This window comes from Chroicocephalus ridibundus, chromosome 3 (genome assembly GCF_963924245.1).
Source record: "Chroicocephalus ridibundus chromosome 3, bChrRid1.1, whole genome shotgun sequence".
Classification (NCBI taxonomy): Eukaryota; Metazoa; Chordata; class Aves; order Charadriiformes; family Laridae; genus Chroicocephalus; species Chroicocephalus ridibundus.
Window position 1 is genome coordinate 20,377,394 of NC_086286.1, and position 24,673 is coordinate 20,402,066.

General features: G+C 47.6%; 2 protein-coding genes and 1 long non-coding RNA gene across 3 annotated transcripts in view; 2 read left to right on the forward strand and 1 right to left on the reverse strand.

Annotated features, from left to right (window-relative positions):
* Nucleotides 1-5,609, forward strand: part of MRPS5 (mitochondrial ribosomal protein S5) — a 58,423-nt gene extending 52,814 nt beyond the window's left edge. Inside the window, exons 10-11 of the mRNA XM_063328312.1 lie at nt 3,445-3,581; nt 5,021-5,609. Coding sequence (XP_063184382.1) covers nt 3,445-3,581; nt 5,021-5,245 — 362 coding nt within the window. The 3' untranslated portion in view covers nt 5,246-5,609. The remainder of the gene's footprint in view (nt 1-3,444; nt 3,582-5,020) is intronic.
* A 6,643-nt stretch (nt 5,610-12,252) lies between these two features.
* Nucleotides 12,253-18,673, reverse strand: MAL (mal, T cell differentiation protein). The gene is made up of 4 exons (XM_063328313.1): nt 17,714-18,673; nt 14,026-14,193; nt 13,703-13,840; nt 12,253-13,467 (listed from the first exon to the last, which is right to left on the reverse strand). Exons 1-4 carry the CDS (start codon nt 17,798-17,800, stop codon nt 13,393-13,395), a joined length of 468 nt encoding a protein of 155 aa, XP_063184383.1. The 5' UTR covers nt 17,801-18,673; the 3' UTR covers nt 12,253-13,392.
* Nucleotides 14,083-23,449, forward strand: LOC134512697 (uncharacterized). Its single transcript, XR_010070212.1, has 4 exons — nt 14,083-14,217; nt 14,948-15,216; nt 21,526-22,190; nt 23,097-23,449. It is a non-coding gene; the product is annotated as an uncharacterized LOC134512697 (long non-coding RNA).
* Nucleotides 23,450-24,673: the final 1,224 nt, after the last annotated feature.

The window sequence follows — 24,673 nt, forward strand, 5'->3', positions numbered from 1 at the left end:
TCCTAATGTGAATTAATAAGGGGAAATGCAAAACAGTTTGTCAAATAAACTTATGCGGCTGTGAAGCCCAGCACAGAGCTGTAATTAATAGGTATAAAAAAATTACAATTATTCATAGCTTTTACATTAGACCATGGCGTATGTAGACTGTCTTCCCTTAAAGTCTAAAAGATTGCTTCTGTTTGCTGATGGCAGTACAGCTGTACAGTTACGTATGCTGAAGCCTCTCCCTTTGCCTAATTACAGCTGGCAGTTTATTTCCAGTTCCTGCAGGTAGGACTCGGGCAGCTACCTCAGCAAATGATCGCAACGAAGCCTAATGTTTTAGTAGAAAAGGTAAAGTCACTGTTGCGCTTAAATGTTCTTTTCTTGAATGTACTCCCAATCCCTGCAAAGTAGAGAAAACCCTCATCGTACAGTCAGGATTTCGTATTAGGCAAGTGTAAATCCAAGTTAAAAAAGCAATGTAATGCGAACATCCGAATGTGAACTTCACTCAGAGTAGTCCCTTAGTGGGGATGCGAAGTGGATGTTCTATTTCCAAACTCTTGTTAGTGGCTACCCAGAAGATTGTCTTAGGTTATAGGAAGGATGCATTTTAAATACTTCTTTTGCTTACGTTTCTGTCTTCTCCAGCGTGAGAAAATTTAAATGCCCCTGCTCTCTTGTATAGGCCTCATTGAATTTAACTGCAGGAAGGCAGGGTGGGTGCCACAGGCAAGGGAAAAATGTCTGAGCACAGCTTTTTCTCCGCAGCTGGAGTTTGCAGGTGGAATCATTTGCTTTTGTGTTAGGAATAAATTTTGTTCAGTGACCGATGGACTGGTTTGCTGGCTTCTGAGTTTCACGTATTAACAAATCTGCAGAAACCTCATTGAGATGAGACGAGACAAAAGCAACCATAAAACTACCGGAAATTAAATGCTTTTAAGTTGCTGAAAATGAAACTTTGACAAACAGCCTCTCAGAGGTCATTCACATATAATTGTGTCTAAAGCTTCACTTCGTCTTGTAGCATAAAAACCGGTATTTTCTCAAATGGCAGAACAAATGGCTTTGGATGGTTATAGTTTCTTTTCCAATTATAGGTTGAAAGAAAAAGGGACTTACTGGCACAATAAAACATGCAGCACTGGAATAGATAGGTTTTTTTCCTCGTTTGCTCAGCAGCAAGAGTATCCCGCAGAGTGGACTAATCAATAACCTGGCTTTTCAGCTTTTAAGTAAGATACATTAGAACTATAACAAACCAATTTTTCAAGATTAATAGAGCTAGGCCACATGAAACACATCTCTCTGGGGAACGAGAGAGCAAAATTAGACTCCTCAAAAAAAGAATTCCTTCATTAAAATCAGCAAGTCTAAGAAACCATTTGCAATTAACACTAATGTACTATAATTATGCATTGGAGCTAATGTAACACTCTATGATGGAGATGGATGTGGATGACATGCAAACCTCTGTTGTGTTTGTGGATTTTGAAAGAAGTTTGTCTCTCCTCACCAGTCACCTACAAATTACAAGTTGTTACATGACAAACTTTTGTAATTTGGCCTGTGGTTTCCACACCACGCAGACAAACTTTTCGCGATGATCTTATCGCTTTGAACAGTGAGTTGAAAGCAAATGAGTGTCACAATGCTTATTTGTTCTTTCTGTATTTCTAGAAAAAGCAATTCTTTTAATCAAGCATAGAGTGTTTTGCTCTTTCCAATGTAGTTTTAACTCTGAGGAGTCTGTTACCTGCTTTATTTCCACTCCCTGTTCTTCATGTTGTGCCGCTAATGTAATAACAAAGTGAATTCATGCCAGTTGCTGGGCCAGGAGAAAGGAGGTGGTATCTCTGCACGCTTCCTTGGTAATCCCTGCTGTCTCGCTCTCTGGATAGTGCACGGCATTCTGCTAGCTTTTGTAACCTGGAGGGGAAAAGCATACCTCGTGGCTGGTGGTTATTATATTTTGCATAGACTGTGAAGCTGGTGAACTGCGGTGACTAAATCAGGAGACAAGTAACAGGCTCACGTTTTGGAGATCCACTGCATGGTGTGAATTCGGCATAAGTGGGTGCAATGACGCCTTCCTCGGTTTGCAGCAGCTTCAGTCCCACTTTCCGTGCTCAAAGCTTTGCCCACCAAGAGCTGAATAAAATAAAAATGTGGTAGGTTTTATTTGGCTACCCAAAGGCTTGTGAGCAGCAAGAGACGCCAGTGTCAGTGGGCACTCACCCTTTCCCAGCAGCTCTGTGTTTAGACCGCACTGTTCTGTTGGAGCATTATTGCCCACAGGCTTCTTTGGACTTCCCTTTTCCTTCCCTTCCCGGTATCTCTGCCTGCTCTGTGTTCAACAGAGGTCTTGAGCACAAGCTCAGGATGTAGGAAGGCACTGTGGGCCCCTCATCCAGCAGCAATGTCCCTGGGAATGAGAGATGCTGACATTGCTTCTAGTGCAGGGTCCTTCTGGAAGGAAGCCCAAAGGACGGCAGTGCTTGAGCAGAGAATCATAGAATCGTCTAGGTTGGAAGAGACCTTTAAGATCATCGAGTCCAACCATTAACCTAACACTGCCAGAACCACCACTATAAACCACGTCCCTCAGCACCACATCTCCATGTCTTTTAAATACCTCCAGGGTTGGTGATTCAACCACTTCCCTGGGCAGCCTGTTCCAATGCTTGATAACCCTTCAGCTTCGGAGTCCAGTTTAAATCCCTCCATCATGTATGTGAACGAGGACTTTAAAGTCAGATTTGCCATCATTAGGAGTTACTGAAGTTGTCATTCAGCAGCTTGTCACCTGAATTTGCAAAGGAAGTGGTTCTGAAGTGATGTAAGTATCGTTTTTTAGAAAAGACAGTCCTGGCCGGGATCCAGTTACATTTAGATCCTCTCCCCTTGTAATGGCTTCCTTTTAATGCTCTTCTAAGTGAACTTGTTGCCTTGCTTCTCTGCTAATTTTTTAAAATTATTATTTTAAATTTTTTTAGTTTGGGGAAGTACTTGGGTGTTATTTTTCTGCTGAGTGGGAGAGGAGTGTTGCCAGGGCTGTGGGGTATGTTTGTGGAAGATTCTTCTAAAGCTGCCAACGGTCTTTCTAAGGAATGCTGCCCTCACCTCTGGTAGTAACCATTTCTTCAGGTTGCGGTTTCTGTGCTTTTATGTTTAGAGTTTATAGATGGTGGCATTGTCATTTGTTTTTGCAGTATGTTAAGTTGGGTGTATTTAGTATAAAAAAAAAACAACAAGATCTTTACATTAGCATGACTGTGAGACTGGGAAGAATGGTCTTCCCAGAACGGTTTTGCCATTTTTAAGATACAATGTGTTAGAACACATGCTAGGTAACAAAAACAGCAAAGAAGAGGTCTTAGTTCTCTCTTCTTCCTTAGCTAAGTTGTATGCTTACGAATAACCACATAACGCTAATTTGTATTTTTTTTCCCCCAGGGTATGGTCTTCATTGCCACCGAGCTATCATCACCATCTGCAAACTAATTGGCATTAAAGACATGTACGCCAAGGTTTCTGGATCCAAAAACTTGATTAACATCACCAGAGCTCTCTTTAAAGGCTTGACACAACAGGTAGATTGCACTCTCCACGATTCTATACATTCGGTCAGGCGACAGAACGGGATTGATACTGTAATATTTTGTGGTGAAACAGTTTATATTCTAGGCTCAAAAAGAATTATTTTTCCAAAGAGAAAACAAAATCAGCATGTGAGTAGTTCCTCAGCAGCTGTATGAAATTGTCCAGTCAGAAGCAGCTGTATGTAACTGTGCCTGTTCCGCAGCCAAATGCCGCCAGGAGAGATCTGAATTTCTAGGCTTTCATTTGTAGTATTTTTGGTGACATTGAAAAATAATGGGCAGAGGAAGTCATGGCGCAGCCTTGGTTGCTGCTGCATGTTTGTCTGCATTCTGAGTTTTCATTGCCTAAGGACTGAACGTCACAGCTGCCTCTGTCGCTGGTATAATTAAGATCTCTGAAATGAATCAGGGAGGTGGTGTCATTTTGTCTAACTCAAAGTGTCACAATGGAGACGAGCCAGCTGCGTGTGGTTGATGGAAAGATGCAACATGCAGCATTTCGTCTGACTTCCTTTGAACACCAGCCTTAGGATGAGTCAGGCCTTTGGAAATTCCTAGTTATCTCATTTGGTCATGAACTCTTGGTAGCTGCCGGGATTTAGCTGCTTAGATCCCCAATATAGCCCTGCAAAGCTGTAGTTGTCAAATCTGTTGCCCTGTCCTAGCCAAGTTTCTCGGCTTAGCCTGGGAGGGGGTTATGATCCTCTTTGCCTAATGAGATAGTTACAGATGCTTATCAGTATCGGAGGTTAATCAGACTTGAGGAAGTCTCTCATGTATTTCCGATGCATTGTCTCTGAGAAATCTTCCACAGAATGAACAGAAGAATGGAAAAAAGGCCGCCTGCATAGATTATTGCTTTGAGGGATGTGCACTTGGTAGAGTTCTTGACTGCCCTGAATGGGAAAAATTTCCTGTTCCCAGTAGACATTTATTCTCTAAATTCTGAGTGTTAACAAAACGACTTGTATAGGAGGAAGAGGTATAGTTGAAAATAATGTTAAATTCGTATGATTATATTAGCCAATATTACCTGTCAGGGCAGTAATAAGCACTTTACTGTTGTCAAAGCAGAATTTGTATCCATAGAAAGACATAAAAACTGCACGTTACTGACATGCCAACGTGCGTCCTTGTTAGCAGCATGTGCCTTTTCTGGCCAGATACTTTCCAGAGGCAAATTCCTCTAGGATGACATTGTAATGCTAATATATTTCCAGTCTAGTTACCTGAATTCCTGCTGCTTATGCAATTAGCTCATTTGAAACCCATGAGCACGAGACTGACGAGTCATTTATTTTACACAGTTTAAACTGTTTATTAGTAAATGACTTTATTTTTCCCTACCCCATATACCTGGGGTATTTGACCTGAAGTGAACCAACATTGTGCATCATTGCTTTGATTGTCTTTTCTCTTTCCTGCTCCAGGAGACTCACCAACAGCTAGCGAACCAGAAGAGTCTCTATGTAGTGGAGTTCCGGGAGGAGCAGGGCCCTCTGCCCATCGTGGTGGCACTGCCTGAGGGGGATGTCCGCGAGGATCCCGAGCCTGAAGACGAGGTTCCAGACACAAAGCTGGAGTGGAGTGATGTGAAAGAAGCTCAGGGAATGAAGAAATCTCCCTGGGTGAATGTCAGACGGACAGTATGGTAAAAACTTCGGTCCCTCTGTCTCTTCCGCTCAGAGATGCAACTGGGAAAGCCCAGCCCAAATGGACAGGTTGTCTAGGCTTACATTTCAGAGGAGGGCACCAGTAGCGCTCTCATGCCATTCATATCGCTGCTCCCATTGCTACTATTCAGTAACACTGTTTGCTTTCCCACAATTCTTCTGACGGCTTTTCGACCAGGGACGTTCAGGTGGAAACAGCCAGTGAATGTGACTTTGTCTTCAAGCGTGCGTTTACTCGATTCCTGAAGATGATGTTTAATCAATAGATCCCGTGTTTTTTTCACAGGCTCTCGGGAAACTACTGAAAAGATAAGATTGTGAAAGCAATAAAGAATCCACAGAATGAGTTCAGTGTGGGGTCTTTTTGCAAAATGCCAGTGTCTGGGAGATCTTGAAGCAAGCAGCAGTAGTGGGAGTTGATGTGTGCACTCTCCGTCTCGCTGCCTAGGTTCGTTTCTTATGGTGAGGGAGCTGTGAAATCAGACAGTAGAAATTGTGTGCTTTCTGGCAGGGGGTAAGGAGGGTAGCGCGATGGTGAGCAACAGCTGGAGTTGTGCAAACACTGTTCATGCAAGTGGGGGGGTTCCCCAAATGAGGCAGAGCCCACATATCTGAGGACAGCCACCCCAGAGCCCCCTGTGGGATGTTGCAGTGTTTTGACTGGCATTGGAGGTCCAGTCCAAAACCTGCAGTCCAGCCTTTCTTACAGCACTCTCCTCTGCACGTGTGCTGGGATAAGACTTAACTTCATCTTCTGCCAGTTTGGTACCGAGCACAGTAGAGTCTTGGACCCTCCCCAGAGCTCAGAAGGTGCTGCAGCTGACAGAGGATTAAAGGAGAAAAAGCAAGTCCATGATACACACCAGCCTCCAACCGGAGATGGATAAAACCCCTTCGTGTAGCCGATCTCCAGCTGAAGCGCACAGAGGTATGTGCCAGATGCTAGATGGGCTCACTGGTTGGAGGATCCATCACCCAAGTCCCACCAGAAGATAAACAGACTCTGCATCCATACGCTAGGACATAACGCTCTACCTGGCAACTCCGTTTTTTTGTCTCGGGCATGGCAAAAGAGACAGTGGAACCGAACCCAAACGATGTTTTATCACAAAGTGTTAGAGCGATCCAGGCTATAAAACAATTCAGGAGTTCACTTCTGTGCTGTGAGTGCTTGTTGTGGCATTTCTCTGTTTGCCAAAAGGCGCTTGTACCGCCCGTTTTATTTCTAGACCAGCCTGGGAATTTACATTTGAAGTTCTGATGTTAAAGACATTTAGGAGCAATATTTTGCATTGATCGTAGTGCAGGTTTCTGAAGACAGCAGTTGCGTATATACGAAGAGGCATGGTGAACTTAATTGAGTTTTATCTAACTCTGGTAATGAACATTCTAATTCATAGGCCGTGCCTGCTGAGCAGTTAGCTGAAGGCTGTGTTCCTATTTGCCAGCTCAGTCTAAATCCACCTTTCCAAAGTGTTCCATTTGCAAACTTCCTAGTCAGCAGCACATCCAACCACCGTTTGAGAATGCCTGCTCACGTTTAGCTTGCCTCTCACTGTTGAGCAAAATCAAGAATGAATAAACCTTGGGCTAAAGGAATGAAACCTTGCTGCATGTGGATGACCTTCAGTTTGCCTCTGTCCTTGCAGGAACAGTGAGCTGAGGTGATTTGGCTCCGTCACTGACCCAAAACAGCCTCAGCCTGGGTAGTCAAGAGAGCCTGAAGTGACGATCAGGATCGGCTGTTTGTCATTTGCTGCCCTGTGTTGCAGTGAGCAGATGGATCATTTCTCTCTTCTCAGAATCAGGAATAAGGTGCGTGTCGGTTGCAGGTGATTGCATCCTCACTTGGAGATGTCCTGCTGCTTCCTTGCACTCTGTTCTGGCGTTTCCTCACCCAACACACATGGAAAATCCCCCCGTATTCTGGCCTAAGAATGGTGATGGTGCCACAGGAGATCATACAAGGCCACTGCTGCACAAAAAGTGGGGATGTGGGTGATGCCAAGGTCTCCAGCAATGCCCCGTCTGCATAGTGGGACGAGATGGCAGAATTGGGCGGGCCCTTGTGTGATCTTGGGAAGGGCTGAAGAAAGACGAGCTGTAGGGACAGGTCCGTGGCTAGCAGCACCCAATGGAGAGCAAGTTGTAAAGTCCAGCTCTCCCCAGCTGTCCTGGACCTGAACACTGTGCCATGTGCAACCCAAACAGATCTCACACCACATCTTCCCAGCTTGTGAGGCGCATATCATGCGGCACGAGGGTCCCAGCCTGTCTTTGGTGAGTGGAGGTCTGCAAACAGATATCTCCCTCGAACCCTTCTTGCGAGTGCAGGGTAAAACAACATATTGTTCTCAGTGGGTCTTTCCTCCATCAGCCAAAGCACTGGGAAGTGTCGTGACGGATTTCTAGCTGGTGCCTCCAAGAGAATCCACACAAACCTCACAGGTCCACCTTGTGTGCTAGTAGAAATGAGGAGCTGCAAGGTAAGGAATTGGTGGGGTGAATGCCATTTGCCTTTTCAGAATTTAAAGTAATGTAATAACCACCAATCTCCCTCTTCCCCCGAGGTCTGGGCACTACCTACACTTGCATTTGCTCCCGTGGGGGTCCTCAGGTCTGCTCTGCCTTGCCTCTGCTCTCTGGAGGAGGCGCAGGGCTCTTAGACCCACAGGACAATAACTCATGTTTGAGCACTTCCGTGAATCAGGAATAAGGCGTTTCCATCCCTGTCCTCAAAGCAAATGGGGTTTCACTGCTTGAATCTCGTAGCGTGAGGGAGACCGAGGCGCAGGAGGGGACCATGGTCTCGGTGCCAAGATGGGAGGTGGGGAACGGGCCGCAGCTGGGTGAGAAGAAGGGGAGGCAGACTGAGCTGGCCACGCATCGGGCTCTGCCACAGACCCACGTGGAGCTTTGATCCCTTCACAGAAGTCATCTCTTGTGGGTTTCCTGTTTTCAGAAGTTTATTCGTGTTAATAGAGGTGCTTGTATAGATGTTTTACCCAGCGTACGGTTTGCTCACTGCTCACAGATAAAGCTGACTGTAAAATGAGAAACATCAGAAAGTCCTGTGTGGAGCTGGCCAAAATTGTCTATTAAGTTTCTTTCTGACAAAGCAAATCCTTCTGTAATTTAGGAAGTGCTTCTAACTCATTGCATGACTGGAGACAAGGTATCCAATATACAAATATTTGGGGAACAGATAACATTGCCCTTAAGAGCTATTTAATTAAGCAAGAGCAGCCAAGCTTACAGTCTGGGCATAGTTAAGGAATGATAACATCTGTAATCTTGTTGTTATCACAGGAGCTGAGGTTTTGCCTGCCTTCAAGCGGATAGTTTTAACTAAAGGCTAATTGCCTGCTCTCTAATTGCCTGCAGACCTCCTTGTTTAGCTCAGAAAGCTGGAGAAGAGGAGCAGAGATGGAAACTCCAGTAATGCTACCAGTTGAAATCTGGTGGTGGCTGTGGGGATGCAGCAGGCCCACTCTTTTTAACAGTGTGATGGGACTTGTAAGTGCACGGGGGAAAAAAGGCTGATTTGTGGCTTTTTAAATGAGCTGCTACTTCTGCAAGGGGATCCCAGGGATGGGGAGGACAAATGGAACGGCATGAGAAGGGAGCTGTTGGACTTGAGGTGCCAGTCGGGGCCGGGGGGTGGATCTGGAAATGTCTGAGCAAAGGCAGAGCCTGGGACGGAGCAGCCCCATATACTGGTCCGGGCTCGGAGCAGCTCCACAGGCGGGGACCGCCCGAGCCTTGTGGTCAACAAACTGCGAGGGACAACCCTCTGCAAGCAGCACTCGGCAGAGCCAGCCCTCTCGCATTCTGGGGAGCCATGCTAATATGCAATTAACCCCAGACGAGTCTCTCCATGGGAGAAGGATTAAGCCTGCAGTGTTCCTCATGCCCAACGTTTCTGGTGAGAGGACAGCAAATTCTCAGGGGATGAGACCTGGTGCACATATGGTAGATGGTCTGTACATCCTGGGAGATTCTCTGAGCTCTGGGCAGCATCTTTCCCTTCAGCAGCATTGAGGTGTGCCATTTTCCAGGCAGCAACCTTGGGCTGCCCAGCTTCCAGGGCAGGTGGGTCTCCATGGCTGTATTGAGGCGATAGGAGGGCTGGGCATGATGGGCAATGGAGACCTCAGGGTGGTTGTTTCATTTTATTTTTCTCTTTTTTCCCCTCTTCTTTCCATGGTGCAGAGAACATGCGTATTGCAGAATGGCAGGGGTTGGAAGGAACCTTCGGAGATCATCTAGTGCAGCCCCCCTGCCAGAGCAGGGTCACCCAGAGCAGGTTGGACAGGAACGCGTCCAGGTGAGTTTTGAATAGCTACAGAGAAGGAGAGTCTTCAGCCTCTCTGGGTAGCCTCTTTCAGTGCTCTGTTACCCTTAAAGAAATTTTTCCTCCTGTTCAGATGGAATTTCCCATGTTCCAATTTGTGCCAGTTGCCCCTTGTCCTGTCACTGGGCACCACTGAAAAGAGTGTGACCCCATCGTCTTGACACCCAACAAATTTAATTTTATTTTATCACTGAATATCACTGATTTTTATCACTGAAATTAGCTATTCATAAGCATTGATGAGATCCCCTCTCAGTCTTCTCTTCTCCAGGCTGAACAGACCCAGGTCCCTCAGCCTTTCCTCATAAGAGGAAAGTCCCTTGATTGTCTTTGTAGCCCTCCACTGGACTCTCTCCAGCAGTTCCCTGTCCTGCATGAACTGGGGAGCCCAGAACTGGACACAGTACTCCAGATGTGGCCTCACCAGGGCAGAGTAGAGGGGGAGGACAACCTCCCTTGACCTGCTGGCCACGCTCTTTTTAATGCATCCCAAGAGGCCATTGGCCTTCTTGGCCACAAGGACACATTGCTGGCTCCTGGGCAACCACCAGGACTCCCAGATCCCTCTCTGCAGAGCTGCTCTCCAGCTGGTCAACCCCGAACCTGTACCAGTACATGGGGTTATTCCTCCCGAGGTGCAAGACCCTACGCTTGCCTTTCTTGAACTTCATTAGGTTCCTCTCTGCCCAACTCTCCAGCCTGCCCAGGTCTCGCTGCATGGTGGCACAGGCTTCTGGTGTGTCAGCCGCTCCTCCCAGTTTTGGGTCATGAGCAAACTTGCTGAAGGTACACTCTGTCCCTCATCCAGGTCATTGATGACTATGCTGAACAAGACTGGACCCAGTAGTGACCCCTGGAGAACACTGCTGGTCATAGGCATCCAGCTGGACCCTGTGCTGCTGATCACAACCCTCTGAGCTCTGCCATGCAGCCAGTTCTCCATCCACCTCACTACCCACTCATCTAACCCACGCTTCCTAAGCTTACCTATGAAATCGCTGCAGCTCACCTGGCACCTGACAGCTGCCATTCAAAACAAAGTGGAACAAAGCCACCCCTCGGTGCGTCACTGTCCTGGGGCGCAGCAGCCCTGTGTCAAACAGGGACTCTCATTCACCTGCAGGCTCCACCTGCATGGGGCTGGAGTTGGGGCCACCCTGGGAGAGTTCCAAAGTTCCAGCTTTGTATCAGTTCATTGGGATGCTCTTGACCCTGCGGTGGCCCTTCTCTCTGCCCAGCCCTCCCCAGACAAAGATTTGGCCCAGGTTGCAGTGGGGCCATGAGACAAGGGTCACAACCTTGCCCAGACTGCTCCCAGCTGCAGTGGGGCTGATGAGCGCTGCCGTGCCGGCGGCACCGGGCTGTGTTTTTCCAGTGCCGGTTTACAGCAAGGTTACGCTAATGCTGGAGGGGGGGGGAGGTATCTCAGCAAACCAGGTGGGGCCAGAAGGAAAGGGACGAGCAGGTGAACTGGTGCAGGCTGGTGTAAACTGGTGCGCGGCAGGGGAAGGGAGCAGCAAAGGGCAGAGCACGGCAGAAAGAATCGGGGAGGGGACGTGGGAGCCCTGCCAAGGCACAGGCTGCAAATGGGGTGTCCAAAGGGCACAGGGACACAGGTGGAAGGGGACAGACAGCATGACTTGGCGTGGAGGTGCTGGCCACACCTGGGCGCAGAAGGTGGCCAGAGCCATTGCCTCACAGGGTATGACCACAAATGTCTGCCTTTGTTAAGAGACCCAAACAGAAAGGCGTCTTTGTGTCTTAATGCTAAATTCAGGGGTGTTAATAGAAGCAGGGCAAAGCCGGGCACCAACCCCCCCCCCCTCCACACACACCCACCCCACGATGACGTGATGCTGAAACCGGTTTCAACAAGCGCATGGTAAACCTTCAGAACCAAGTGCCATTGTCCAAAGTGGCTGTGCCTTCCCTCCCTGCTCTGAAAAGGGGTTTCTTTCCACCTCTGTTGCAATCAGCTTGCTTTTGTCACACTAACACAAGAGAAACAGGTCAGGCTGGTTTTTCAGCAAGGAAAAAAAAAAAAAAGAAAAAATAAAATGTTTTCATGACATTGCAATTAAAAAGCTTCAGCCCAAACCCACAGTCACAGCTTAAAGGTCCCTCCTAGATACGAAGCAAGAGATGCCTCCAAGTCAACTTTTATTTCTCTTCCATCTCCCGTCCCTGTTATTGAACCCCCAGTTTTTTTGCCCCACAAGCTGCAAGGCCTAATTTGGTACCACTGTTTATTAGGCACCTCTACCATGTGAAAATGTCCTTTCTTGGGTCTAAACCCCATTTAAATTAACTCACTGTCATGGTTTAACCCCAGCCAGCCACTAAGCACCACGCCACCCCTCTCTCACTGCCCCCAGTGAGATGGGGGAGAGAATTGGAAGGGTAAAAGTGAGGAAACTCGTGGGTTGATAAAGACAGTTTAATAAGTAAAGCAAAAGCCACACACAAGCAAAGCAAGGAATTCATTCACCACTTCCCATGACAGGCAGGTGTTCAGCCATCTCCAGGAAAGCGGGGCTCCATCACACGTAACGGTTAGTTGGAAAGACAAATGCCACAACTCCAAATGTTCCTCCTCCTTCCCCCAGCTTTTATCGCTGAGCATGACATCACATGGTATGGAATATCGCTTGGGTCGGCTGTGTCCCCTCTGAACTCCTCCTGCACCCCCAGCCTGGCGCTGGCAGGGTGAGGAGCAGAAAAGGCCTTGACTCTTGACTCAGGTTAACCCTCTGGGGTAATTTAAGCGTTCAGATGAACATCATCACTGAGATTAACCTGAGTTACTTTAGCCCTTGGCCCTACAGAACCCTGCAGGCTCCCCTGGCCAGAAGAGCCCTCTGAATTCATGTCCAAGCCTGTGCCTCCTCCTTAGGCATTGCCCTGTCCCAGTGCAGCTCCTGAGGCTGTGCGGGGCTGCGTACCTGTGTACAGCAAAGGGAAAGTGCCAGAAATGACTCCTGTCTATTTGCAGAATCACAGCAAACCCATCTTCATTAGCGACGTAGCGCTGGTGTATGTGAGAGCAGCCATGCACCAGAGACAAGAGTTGATCGCCTTTGCTTATTCCAATCAATCAGCCATACAACTCCTACAGTCTACCTTGCACCTTCCAAATTGTATTTGGGAGGGGGATTAAAGGCAGCAGTATTTCCTGACATTACGGTTGTGCCTCGTAGTTCAGCGATAGCCTTCAGGGGTTGCAGTAACTCATATTGCCCCTGAGGCAAGCTAAATATCATCCCCGTTTCTCATCACAAGTCAGAGGTGGCATTTCCAGAAACTGCATGAAAATTTTCTTTTGGCACAGCAGGTTTAGGGAGGAAAACAGGCTTACATGGATGGGCGGCAATTAAAATGACCCAGTTTCATACTCATGCTCCTTAGTGTTGGTTGTCCAGGCTTCCCCTGATAGCAATAATAAGCCCGGAGGCATAAAGGTGTGGTTCAGGGAGATTTTAACACTTCAAACCCAACTATACTTTTTGAAGCTGGATGTTTTTCTACTTGGGCCCCAATTTTACCAGCATCAAACCGTACCCAACCCAGAAGAGACTGAAGGGAAACAGCTTGTGGCAGGATATTGCTTTCTCTGGCAGGCTCTTTGTCTTCGTTGCCATGGTCCCACATAAAAAGCTGCTTGTTTGTAGTATATACATTAAAAAACAAAACCCAAACCCAGCCTGGAAACTGCAGTCGTTGAACAACTTTTCGTGTTCCTAGGGTGACCACAAGACACACTTGCGAGGGGAGGCGCCTAGGATGATTTCCATCGCAGGAGCGAGTACACCTTATGGATCACATACATCAGGGTAGCTAAGAACGCAAAGACCTACAATGGAGAAAACACATCAGCCAGTTAACTTTTTATTGTAAGTTATGAGTTCCTGCACTGCGCAAACACCTTGTGACACATTATATTTCTATTGACTCTTGCATGTTTGGAGACATTCATACATAGTAGGGCTGGGGCTAGTTTCTCTCCCTCCCTCCTAGTAAAGATTTGCCCTGGAGGCCACTCCACAGTCACCTCCTCAGCTTCCCTCCCCTGCTCACCAGGCACTTACCACAGCAGCGATGTTCTCCCGGTAGATGGTTAGTATCAGAGGGTTGTCAGAAAACAAGCGGATGCTATAGGTGAAGTAGGCTTCCAACACGGCAGCACTGAGGTAGAACAGAGCTGCTGTCACTTGGCAGATGGCATCCTAAGAAACAAGGAATCACACCGTCATTTCCAAGGAGGGAGCACACTGCGGTGTGGGGAGGAAAAAAGGGAACCCACACAAGCAAGCCCCAGCCTGCGATGTGGAGCTCAGGAGCAGCAAAGGAGACGGTTGTCTACCAGCGGTACCAGGGAGGGGAGGCCCTGAGGTTCATCACAGCCACTTACCAAGGCGACCCAGGAGCTGCTGCCCCCGTGCGCCCCGCAGATGTAGAGGCACAGGAGGGCGGTGGACATGACGAAGCAGAACACAGAGACAAACATCACCCAGCCTTGCACTATGGGTAACGGGACCTTCGAGGATGCCACCAAGATCCAGACAAGGCCCCCAAAGACCTGCAAGCGAAAGTGGGAGAAAAGGTGAGTGTGGGACAAATTGACTTATCCCGAACAGAGCCAAAAGCCATGCACGCCTCTGGCATTAGCACTGCACATGGCAAAAGTTCAGGGATGCCCTTGAGCCCTTCCCAGCCTCCACTTGAAACTGGATATTTAGCCGGGGCCATCTGCCTCTGACCTTGACCCAAGAAAAGCCTGGCTGTAGCCCTGCCTCCTGGTGTCGCTGCCACTCATGTCCTCCCCACACCAGCGTGCTCAGGGGGCTGGTTCGGCACTTTTGAAGGCTGGTTTCGATGAACAGGGAGGCTTATTTCAGAAGGGCCCGTTTGCTTCACACTCAGATCCCTGAAAGGAGTGGTGTCAAACCCAGCTCATCTGCACAAACAGCACAGGTATGTGGCCTCATGAAGGCCCCCGACATGGCCTTAATGAAGGCCACATGCAAACGTCTCCCTGAAAGGTGAGAGAACGGTCGAAGAAAGGTAATACAGCCAGTTCTACTCTCTGAAACAGGGGAAATAAGGTTGAGGCTCCCAGCTCCTCCTGGGAGGGGGGACTGGTGTTGCTGCTCCAGCTGTTCAGGTCATCCTTCGTTGACTGCACTGGCGCTGTGCAAGGTCCAGCTGCTGGTCAGGCAGCAGGTGGGACCCCATCCTTCTCAGACAGCCTTGGGAGCTTGCTGTGGGTTCTCTGGTGGGGTGGGGAACACAAGGACACCTATATCAAGACTCTGTCCTTTTTCCACCAGCAGATTCCTACACAAGAGGATGAGAGCACGATGTCCAACGCTATGGAGTGTCCAAGCTGCAAGTGGTGCCTTTGCACTAAAATGCACTCAGTAGCTTTTCTCTGCAGCAAATCAGCGCAGTTGTTTCTTGAACCTGAGCAAAGTTTAGTCTACGCGGTGTCCTATGACGCGGAGCTCCTCAGCTGAACCCACGCTGTGTGGAGATCGGTCCTGCTGTGGGGACCTATCCCTCATCACTGCTTGGTCTCAATTTTGCAGGCAAATCTCCAGAGGTAAGAGAGCCTCACTGACTCCAAGACCATTCTGATCACCGGTGTATCCCAGGCCAGCCTTTGCCAGCATCCAAATGCCAATTCAAACAAATCATGGCATTTCCATTTCCTTGGAGGCGTTTTGCAAGTGGAAAAAAAAGTTTCTGCTTTATGAAACTCAGAAAATGTCACATCATTCGTGTCACCCCACAGTTGTAGGGAAGTTCACTGGTTCCGTTACACAAATTGATAGATTAAATGAATGATGGCGGTTGAGACCTTGCAAATATCTGAGTGAAAATACATCTTCCAAAGTGCTGCTGTTTTGGTGCCTCTTGTAACAACCAAAGGCTGACACTTGAACCCTAATCCAGTCCCGGTAATAACTCATGTGGTAACACCACGAGTGCGTCGCAGCTAAAGATCCTGGAGAAAACCTTGTGGTTGCTCCACTGAAATCCATCATGACTGGGGTGAGGTATGAGGTTGGGGGAAGAAGTATCACTTCTCAGTTGTTACCACCCCCTGTCTCTCCTTTCTGCAGGATGTGAATTCTCGCTCAGGCAAATATGTTTGACGTGGTTTGGTTACTGACTTTGGTTTTACGGTCCTACTCTTCAGCAGACTTATAAAATGAGGAACAGTTCAAGAGGCTTTCAACCCACAGCAGGTTGGGGACAGCAGCCTAAGAACAGATTATCTTTTAAACAGCCTTTTACAAAGCAAACGTATCTGTTTGCAGCTTGTTTCAGCTTTTCCGCATAGGCCTGGCTATCCACTCCTACAGAAAGCTCTCCAAATACAACAGATTACAAGAATTAAACCCAGCCTTACAGAAGACAAATGGTAGTTCTTAATCAGCACATCCAGATGTGGCAATCACCTCAGCTGCAGGCAGGACCTTCTGGCATTTTCGCAACTGTCTTAGCATTTGAAATGACAAATTCTTTTCGTAGCTGCCATACTAACCCACTGCAGGAAACCTCGGATTCCACTAAGGGTTGAGAAACTTTATTCTTCTGAATGCTGTGATTCAAGGCAGCCGCCTCCTTTGTACACAGCAGAGAGAATACAGGTGCACAACCTACAGCCACACACCTCCAGAGATGGAGAAATCCGGTTGTGCAGCATTCCTCTTTCCTGAGCCTTGGTGGTTCCTGAGCCTTTAGGATGCACATTTCCAGATCTTACCCAAACCAAAGCATAGGGCGCTTATTTCTGTCTCATTAAGCAAGCCGCCTTGCCAAATTCCCTGGAGACAGGCATTAGAAGCCAACAGTCTAAGTCTGGGTAGTGTAAGCACGGCGAGGCCGACAGCACGCGCGGCACCAGGACTAACGCAACCCAGCGGCACTGGTGGCTGGCAAGTGCCACCCAGGCAGAACCTCCACAGGGACTTTGCCACCCTCCTTCCTGCAGCTGCAAGAAACCTGGGCCTTGCTCTCAGACACCCCAGCACAGAAACCAAGTCCCCAGAGCATATTTGGAGGAGCTGAAGCAAAGCCTTTCTGAGAAGCAGAAGCAGAACTGCGAAGCAAAGCTACACATTGGTAGCGTCTGCTTTTACCCAGCTTCTCTTTGCTTGACTGCTGTCACTCGTGTGCTTTAGCAATTGGAATCAACATCCCTGCTTTGGGACTACGTCACTAGGAGAATGAAGTAAATGCTGTAAAACCCAGGAGCGTGGACTGAGTCGGGTGACAGGGAAGGACTTGGTCCCAGATAGCAAAATTGAAGTTTTTAGTATGAAATAATCCGAACGCCCTCCTACAACACTCAGCAAAACCTCTCAATGCTGCATGAAAGTACTCAGGCTTTTAAAAAAGCCTCTCAAAACTGTTGTGAGAAGAGCAGGTTTCATGGGTGGGGACAGAGGACACAGGAAAAAAGGTTCTAGTTGAAACTTTCCATTTTTAGTCAGTGCTCACAGCAACGGCTTTGCTGTGTGCCAAAACTATTAAGATTGTGATCTTCTCCTGCTCAATAAAATTACAATATGGGAAGAAGTTACAAGGAGTTGGCCTACCCACCGTTGGCCACGCACCCAGGTCCAGCACTGCACACCTGCCGATCAGGAGCACTGTCACTTCGGCAGCCAAGGCTCTACTGCTGCAAACAGCTAACCTTTACCTCCTGCTTTATGCAAGCAGTGTATTCTCTGCCTCTATCAGCTGCTACAATCATCTGCCAATTAATTAATTGCCTCAATTTGGCCACCTGGTCTAAACCCACCAGCAACCCCTTCAGCTTTGTTCAGCAGGAAATGAGAAACAGTTTTCAGAGGCAGCACAAAAATCCCCCGCAGACTAAAGGAGCACTTCAGAGCCCTCCGCTCCGGGCTTTGGGGGTGAGTTTGGCATCAGGGGCTGCCCCCGGACCCCTCTGGCTCAGGGACCTGGCGTGGCTCCTAAGCCACATGCTTTGTGTCAGGTCTCATCCCACAGGCACCTGCGGCGTGAAGCCTGCTGGATGCCCCACCAGCAGCACCTGCCCTCCCCAGGGACAAGCCGGCACTCACGATTTCAGGAATGAAGAGCACATCTGGGAAAGTTGTCAGAACATCCAGGCCGCTGGGCAAAGAGGCGGTGGAAGTTGCCGAGGACATTGTGAACGTCTCTCACGGTGACTGTCGGCTGCTGTAGCTCTAGCTGTGGGAGATAGCTGCTAAATGCAGCCTCCTTCCTTCCCTCCCTTTCTTCCTGCTCTTCCTTCTTCCCTTCCTCCTTCCTGCTGGCAGGTGAAGACAGTTGTGAATGGCACAGGTGTGGCCAAATCCTGTCACCAGGGGCCAGCTGGTGGATGATGGGAGCTACAGGGGAGGTTTTCAGGAGATGTGAGCAGCCCTGGGGCATTGGAGCAGAGCTGTCTCTACACAAGCTGAGCATGCAGGGCAAGTCCCTGGGCGGTGGTGGGTGGCACTGGCTTACATCCGAGGACAATAGAGAAGACCTGTACCCACCCAGCTGGGCAGCCTCTCATCCCCTTCATTTGCGCAGTAAGTCACCTCGTCCCCCGCCCGCATGAGCTGGCCACAGCAGCGGGCATAAGGGCAGCTGGTGGCCAGGGCAAGCCAGGACGTGCCAGATGCTGGCGAACAGCGGGGCTGAGGAACGTCTCACACAATGGGAGACGCATCTGAAGACAAGGGCGGTTGAACTGCAGGGCAAACCGCTTCCATCATCTCAGAAGGAGATTGGATATGCCAAAGGTAACAAAAATGACCTAAAATAATGAGATTCCCAAGGTATTTGGCTTCCCTTTTTTGCCTTTCTTTTAGTCTGGAGTCCATGGGAGTGAGTCATTCCGCTCTCCATAATATGGAGTGTTTACTTCTTTTTAACACGCTCACGTGGATAACCAGTAAAACCACACAGCTCTGGAAGCTAAGTCCAAAGACATGAAACATCAGGAAAATAAAAGGAGCGATGTGGCAATGCACGTTGCTATGGAACAGTGACCCATGGAAGACGTGCCCATTTCAGCCACGACCTACATACGGTGGTTGTCCTTCTGCAGCTGCTCCCCTGCACAATGTCTGGAGCAGGAGGTAGGACTGCCTCGTTCATAGAATGGTTTGGGTTGGAAGAGACCTTAAAGATCGTCTCGTTCCATCCCTCCTACCATGGGCAGGGATATCTCTGTTGGAAGCACGAACAGTAGCAAAGCTCAGTATTACTGAAACCACCTGGTGTCCAGAACAGACACAGAAACTGGGTGAAGATCTGGTGGTTTGTGTTGCCATGGCACCAGGGAGGAACGAAAAGTGAGGTAGAGGCCACGCGGTCATGTTCTTCTGCCCTTTACATGTACAAGCCCTGAAATGTTTTGTAAAACGGCTAATGGTACAACCATGAGGAACAATGGCTTGGCCACAGTCACACCCGCTCACTTTGCACAATAGGAGTATAAATATTACCCTGATTTTGCACTTAATGGAGGGATGAGAATTCAATGCCAAATTGTCAGGACAGATCGACCCTTGCCTCCCCAAAAAGGCGCGCCTTTTGGTAAGATTTGCGACCTCAGCCACACCAAGTGCTTACTCAGGAAATCGAGCTTGCGATTGCAATCGTATCTTTAAAGCTCTATGGATATTCTGCAGTTCAGTGCTGCTGCCTTTAAAAGCGGATGGACTTACAGCAGACTGGCTGTTCGTGCATCCAGTGTCAGGCCTATAGTCTCGGCAGTAAGTGTTCTCACTAAATGCAACAACCTCCCACCAGCCCAGGTTGCTCAAAGCCCCATCCAACCTGGCCTTCAACACCTCCAGGGATGGGGCAGCCACAGCTTCTCTGGGCAACCTGGGCCAGTGTCTCACCACCCTCAGCATAAAACATTTCTTTCCCTCGTCCAACCTAAATCTACCCTTGTTCAGTTTAAAACTGTTGCCCCTTGTCCTGTCACTACATGGCCTTGTAAAAAGTCCCTCTCCATCTTTCTTATAAGCCTCCTTTAAGTACTCCTTTAAGTACTGGGAGGCTGCTATAAGGTGTCCCCGGAGCCTTCTCTTCTCCAGGCTGAACAACCCCAACTCTCTCAGCCTGTCCTCACAGCAGAGGTGCTCCAGCCTCTCAGCATCTTCGTGGCCTCCTCTGGACCCTCTCCAACAGGTCCATGTCCTTCTGCTGTTGGTGGCCCCAGAGCTGGAGGCAGCCCTGCAGGGGGGTCTCACCAGAGCAGAGCAGAGCAGAGGCTAGAATTTTTTGAAGATATGGCTTCTCCTATGTTTTTTCATGTGCTCCACTGTTGATTGGGAAGCAGCATGTTACTAAAAGCAATAATCAAAACTGTTGGGAGTTGCCACACCATTGCTAATTTGTGACCTGGGTTTGTTAGTGGCCCTCCATACAAGAGAAGTTTTCTTAGAATTAGTCTGTAGCAGCTGCCTTTTCCCTTATACCATACCATAGATACAATATAATAAAAAATATATATAATACAGTACAATACCTACAATACAATTTAAAACACAATACATAAAATACATACCAAAATACAATACATACAATACAACACAGAATACATATCATACCATACAATACCATACCATATATAATACAATAAAAAATACAATACAAGGAATACAATACATACCATACATTCAATAAAATAAATATCATACACGGCAAACTACAAACAATAATACATATTGAATTAATGCTATATATAAAATACAACAAATACGATAAATACGGTACCAAACCATGCAATACATACAATAAAATACAATAAATACCATACAATATCATATTGTACAAGCTGCAGGTGAAGTGGGGTGCTACAACAGAGCTTTCTTCTTTGCCCTTGTAAGTGCCTAATTTGAAGGGATTTCAGAAAAGCACTTGGTCTCTGGCGTGTAAGCTCCTACAGCTCTGTCTCCTCCAGCACACAGCTCCACAAGCTTTTACCAGCCAACATCTGGCCAGGAATCCTTGTCCTTGGGAATTCAGTCCTGATGCAGAGACGGTTTTGGCTCCGTCTTGGACAAAGATGCGGTGAATCCATAAATTCACTGGCGTTCACAGGGAGGCCAGAAGGGAGAGGACAAAGGTTTATATTGATCTGAATTGGCAAATAAAGAGCTATATTAATTCTGTACTGACATAATGGGGCAATAACTTCACAGTCCATTAGTTGTGAAGAGCCAAGTGAGAGATATGGGTATGGTATCACTTCTAGAAGGGGACAGAGCAGTTCAAAGAGGTGCGTTATGGGCAGCTGGATGAAAAAGGTGGGCAAAGCAGCCTGCCTTTTTTGTGGGACTAACAGGAATGAAGTGAAGATGGAAAAGCACTGAACTTCCTGGTGAAAAAGTGCAAAGAAACCCAGTCAGCAATACCGACTGTGACTGTGTGGTCACACATAGGTCACTATTTCTGAGGAGAAGGTGATAGGTGGACGCTATACTCTCTTTTACTTAAGGAGGAGTTCTCCCACTCCCGACATCCACAGTCTGTGCTCACGTAACGCTCCTACTGAGGGAGACCACGCCTTCACCAAGGGCAGGCTTGCACAGCTCCATTGCTTTCAGTGGCCTTGCAAAGAAGTTAAACGTGGAAAAAGCTGTCTAAAGTAACAGCGCATACCATTTCAATTGCCACATTCATAGCAACACCGCTAAGCAATTTCTTGTTAACGTTTGGCTGTCTCATTTCCCTTGCTTCTTTCTCCTGGGCTTCATTACAGCCATTTTATGTTTTATTTCTTATAACCAATTGCAGTGGGGTTTGGTTTGGCTTCAGGTGGCTTGGTGGGGAGGAAGAAGCACTGTTTGCATTCATTTTCCCTATTACTTCTCCACCCACCCACACTGTTTTTCTTCTATTGCAGGATGGTCCTTCACTGAGCAGCTTCCTCCAGCTGGGAAGTAACTCAACAAGTTCATCCCTCCAGAAGAATAAAAATATATCCTGCTGTTAAGGAAAGAATACAAGAACAGGAAAATACACCTAAAACAGAGAAAACGTCAGTCTACCAAACTTCTGCTCTATAGAGCAGCTTGGTTACAGCTTTGACTTTTCCAGTGTGCTGCTTTGGTCACACTTCATTTTTTTGGACCCGACTGAGGAAGGTTACGGTCACAGAAATCATCAGACTCTGTAAAAAACACCATCTGGATTCTCTCTGTATGAAATGGCTTTGGCAAACAGTACGCCACTGGCCAACAGAAGCTGAAGTTCTCCAAAGGCAGAACAGTGGCCCATCATGATGTTTTTATTTTCAATATGTACAATTTTTGAGAGAAACTTGTGACACGCAATTGGCAAAAGATTATCCTGCAGCCAAAAGCAGTCCCGTGCCAGTTTGCAGCAATCTCCATTTTAATTTAACCAATTTTCTGAATACCTTGCAAGAACATTACAATGCCTGAGTTCAGATCTAAATAGCAAACTTTGCTTCTGATGTAATTCAACCTCTCAAGAATGGATATACATACATTTGTATTCAAAAAGAAAAGATTAAAAGCTGTAAGACCGCAAAACCATATTAAAGAGGTAAGAAGTTACTATATGCAGTATTTAAGACAACCCGTGGGCTCTCTGAGATCTTGAATGCTGTAACTTCATTCCCACTTTGTATTGAAACGCCAACCTGAACACTGGTCTTCTGTGGGAGTTGAACTCCCCATCACTTCTCCAGTTTCCTTTCCTCTCATCTTTAGCCTCCTGTATTTCAGCCCATTTATTTCCTTACGCTCACACCCCGCTGTGTCCCCCACTGGCTTCACACATAATAAACGCAAGTGGGCAACAGGACAGGCTGACACAGTGTTGACAGCAGACTGCAGAACACACAACAAAAGCCCCTTTTCCACCACGACTGGGCAGATGGTCACAGGCAAGCTAGAGCCACATGAGAGTTTCAGGACTGTGTCCACAAAAAGTGTCAAATTCACATGGCTCCAGGCGTCTGCCCGCAAACATAGTAAAATATTTTTACTCAAGGCAGACCAAATTTCTTTCTAGAAAGTTCAGGAAAGTGGTAAACGCCAGGAAGGAAAGATCTTTCAACAAAGTCTTTAGAAATCAAAGAGATGCAGTTTTTCCAACACTGTTACACATTTAATGGTGCAAAAATAGTCATCAAGATTTCAGCCTTCTTGCGAACTGAACACAATTCCAGTGATGTACAGGCATGGAGGAAAGAAGTACCACTGTAATGACAGTGAAAACCTATAGACTTCCCTAATGCCAATATTTATTCCAAGCACTGGAAGATGAAGCATTAACAATCCTTAAAAGCATAGTTTAAACTACGCTTCATTATACTTCTCTTCTGAACTTGGTTCCCCATCAGAGTCTTCATCAGTAGGCTCACACTCCTCTTCCTCATCATCTATCAAGCTGCCGTTAAGGTCTGGTTTGGTTCCTCATCATCGTCATCACTGTCTTTCTCCACAGCTCTTTTTCCTGTAGGGACAGAAGCATCATCTATTCGTGAATCATAAATGCAGAACAAAAGAGTTCTCCCCGAGGCCATCGAGTTGGTTTCTCTCCTCAAGAGGAGAGAGAATCAATTAAAGCACCCGACCCAGTGGTGACAATGTGGGGGCTGATGTTCCAGACTCTCATGAAAAGATGCTCCATCTCTCTGACCCCTACTGCAGCACTCACCCATCTGAGCACTCAGAAAGCTTTGCTTCCTGGCCTTAATCCCAGCCTCTTGTTACAGAGGAGCCAGAAGCTCATTACCTATCTCTCTGCAGCATTTCTTATTTCTTTCCTCTTTCTCCCCAAATTTTCCCTAGCCTAGACTGTACTAACTTTACTCAGCCCTTCAGCTGCCCTACCGTCTCTCCATGCATCTGATTGCTGATGCTCTTGTCTGGAACTCAAGCCTTTTTCATACGGTCATGGCCCAAACAAAGCTCCAGCTCAGGCGTTGCCCATTCTGGGCAGACATAAGGTACTGCTGCATGGTTAACCTACAACGGTCTGGTTAATAAAACACACCACTGAGACTGCTTTTTGTAACTTACTGTTCCTGAAATGCAGCTGAAGCACATTCAGTGCCACATTCAGAGATGGGGGTGTCAAGGCCTCCAAGAAGAGGATGGCTGCATGAGTAAGGGTTCCTCAGGGCAGCATGCTGAAGGACTCTTCCGGAGCGATGCGATGAAGAATACCAAGAAAAGACGGCCAGCACAATGAAGGGCTCCTCTGGGATGGTACACTGAAGGTCTCAAAGACGATCCATGCAGCATGATGGAGGTCTCCAAGACCACCCAGGCAGTGCAACAAAGGGCTCTTTTCGGGTGGCAAAATGATGACCTCAGAGACGAGTTGGGTGGCTCCACGAAGGGCTCCAAACTGAGCCGGGCAGCACGATGAAGAGCTCCTCCGGTGGGGCATGGTGAAGGACTCCTCCGGGGCGGAGTGCCGAAGGTCTCAAAGACCATCAAGGACAAAGAATACAAACTACACCAGACGTACAGGACATACCACAGAGTACTTACCATACCGTTACACCAAACCATACAATACAAAAGACAACACAAAATAGAACACAATACAAAATACAAAACAAGGCAAGAAAATACAACATATACAACACAAGGAATACCATACCTTACAGACAATACAGAATACTCAACAAAACGCAGTCCCGACAATGCATTGCACACACTATAAGTACAAAAAACATACTACAAACTAGAGTACGTACCACACCGCCAAGGCAGAAATACAGAACATGCAACAGACTACAATATGTACCAGACCAGGAATACCAGACCCTACATGAAATAACCTACACCGCAATACATACTGCAATACAAAAGACACTGCAGCACAATACATAGATGAAGCTGGCAGCATTAGGAAGGGCTCCAAGAAGAGCCGGCAGGCGCAATGAAGGGTTCCTCCGGGGCAGTACAACGTCATGCTCGAAGAAGACCTGGGCGCCGCTGTGAAGTGCTGCTCCACGGCGGAACGACGATGGTCTCCTCCGGCGTGTTGCAACCATAGCCGCCTCCGGC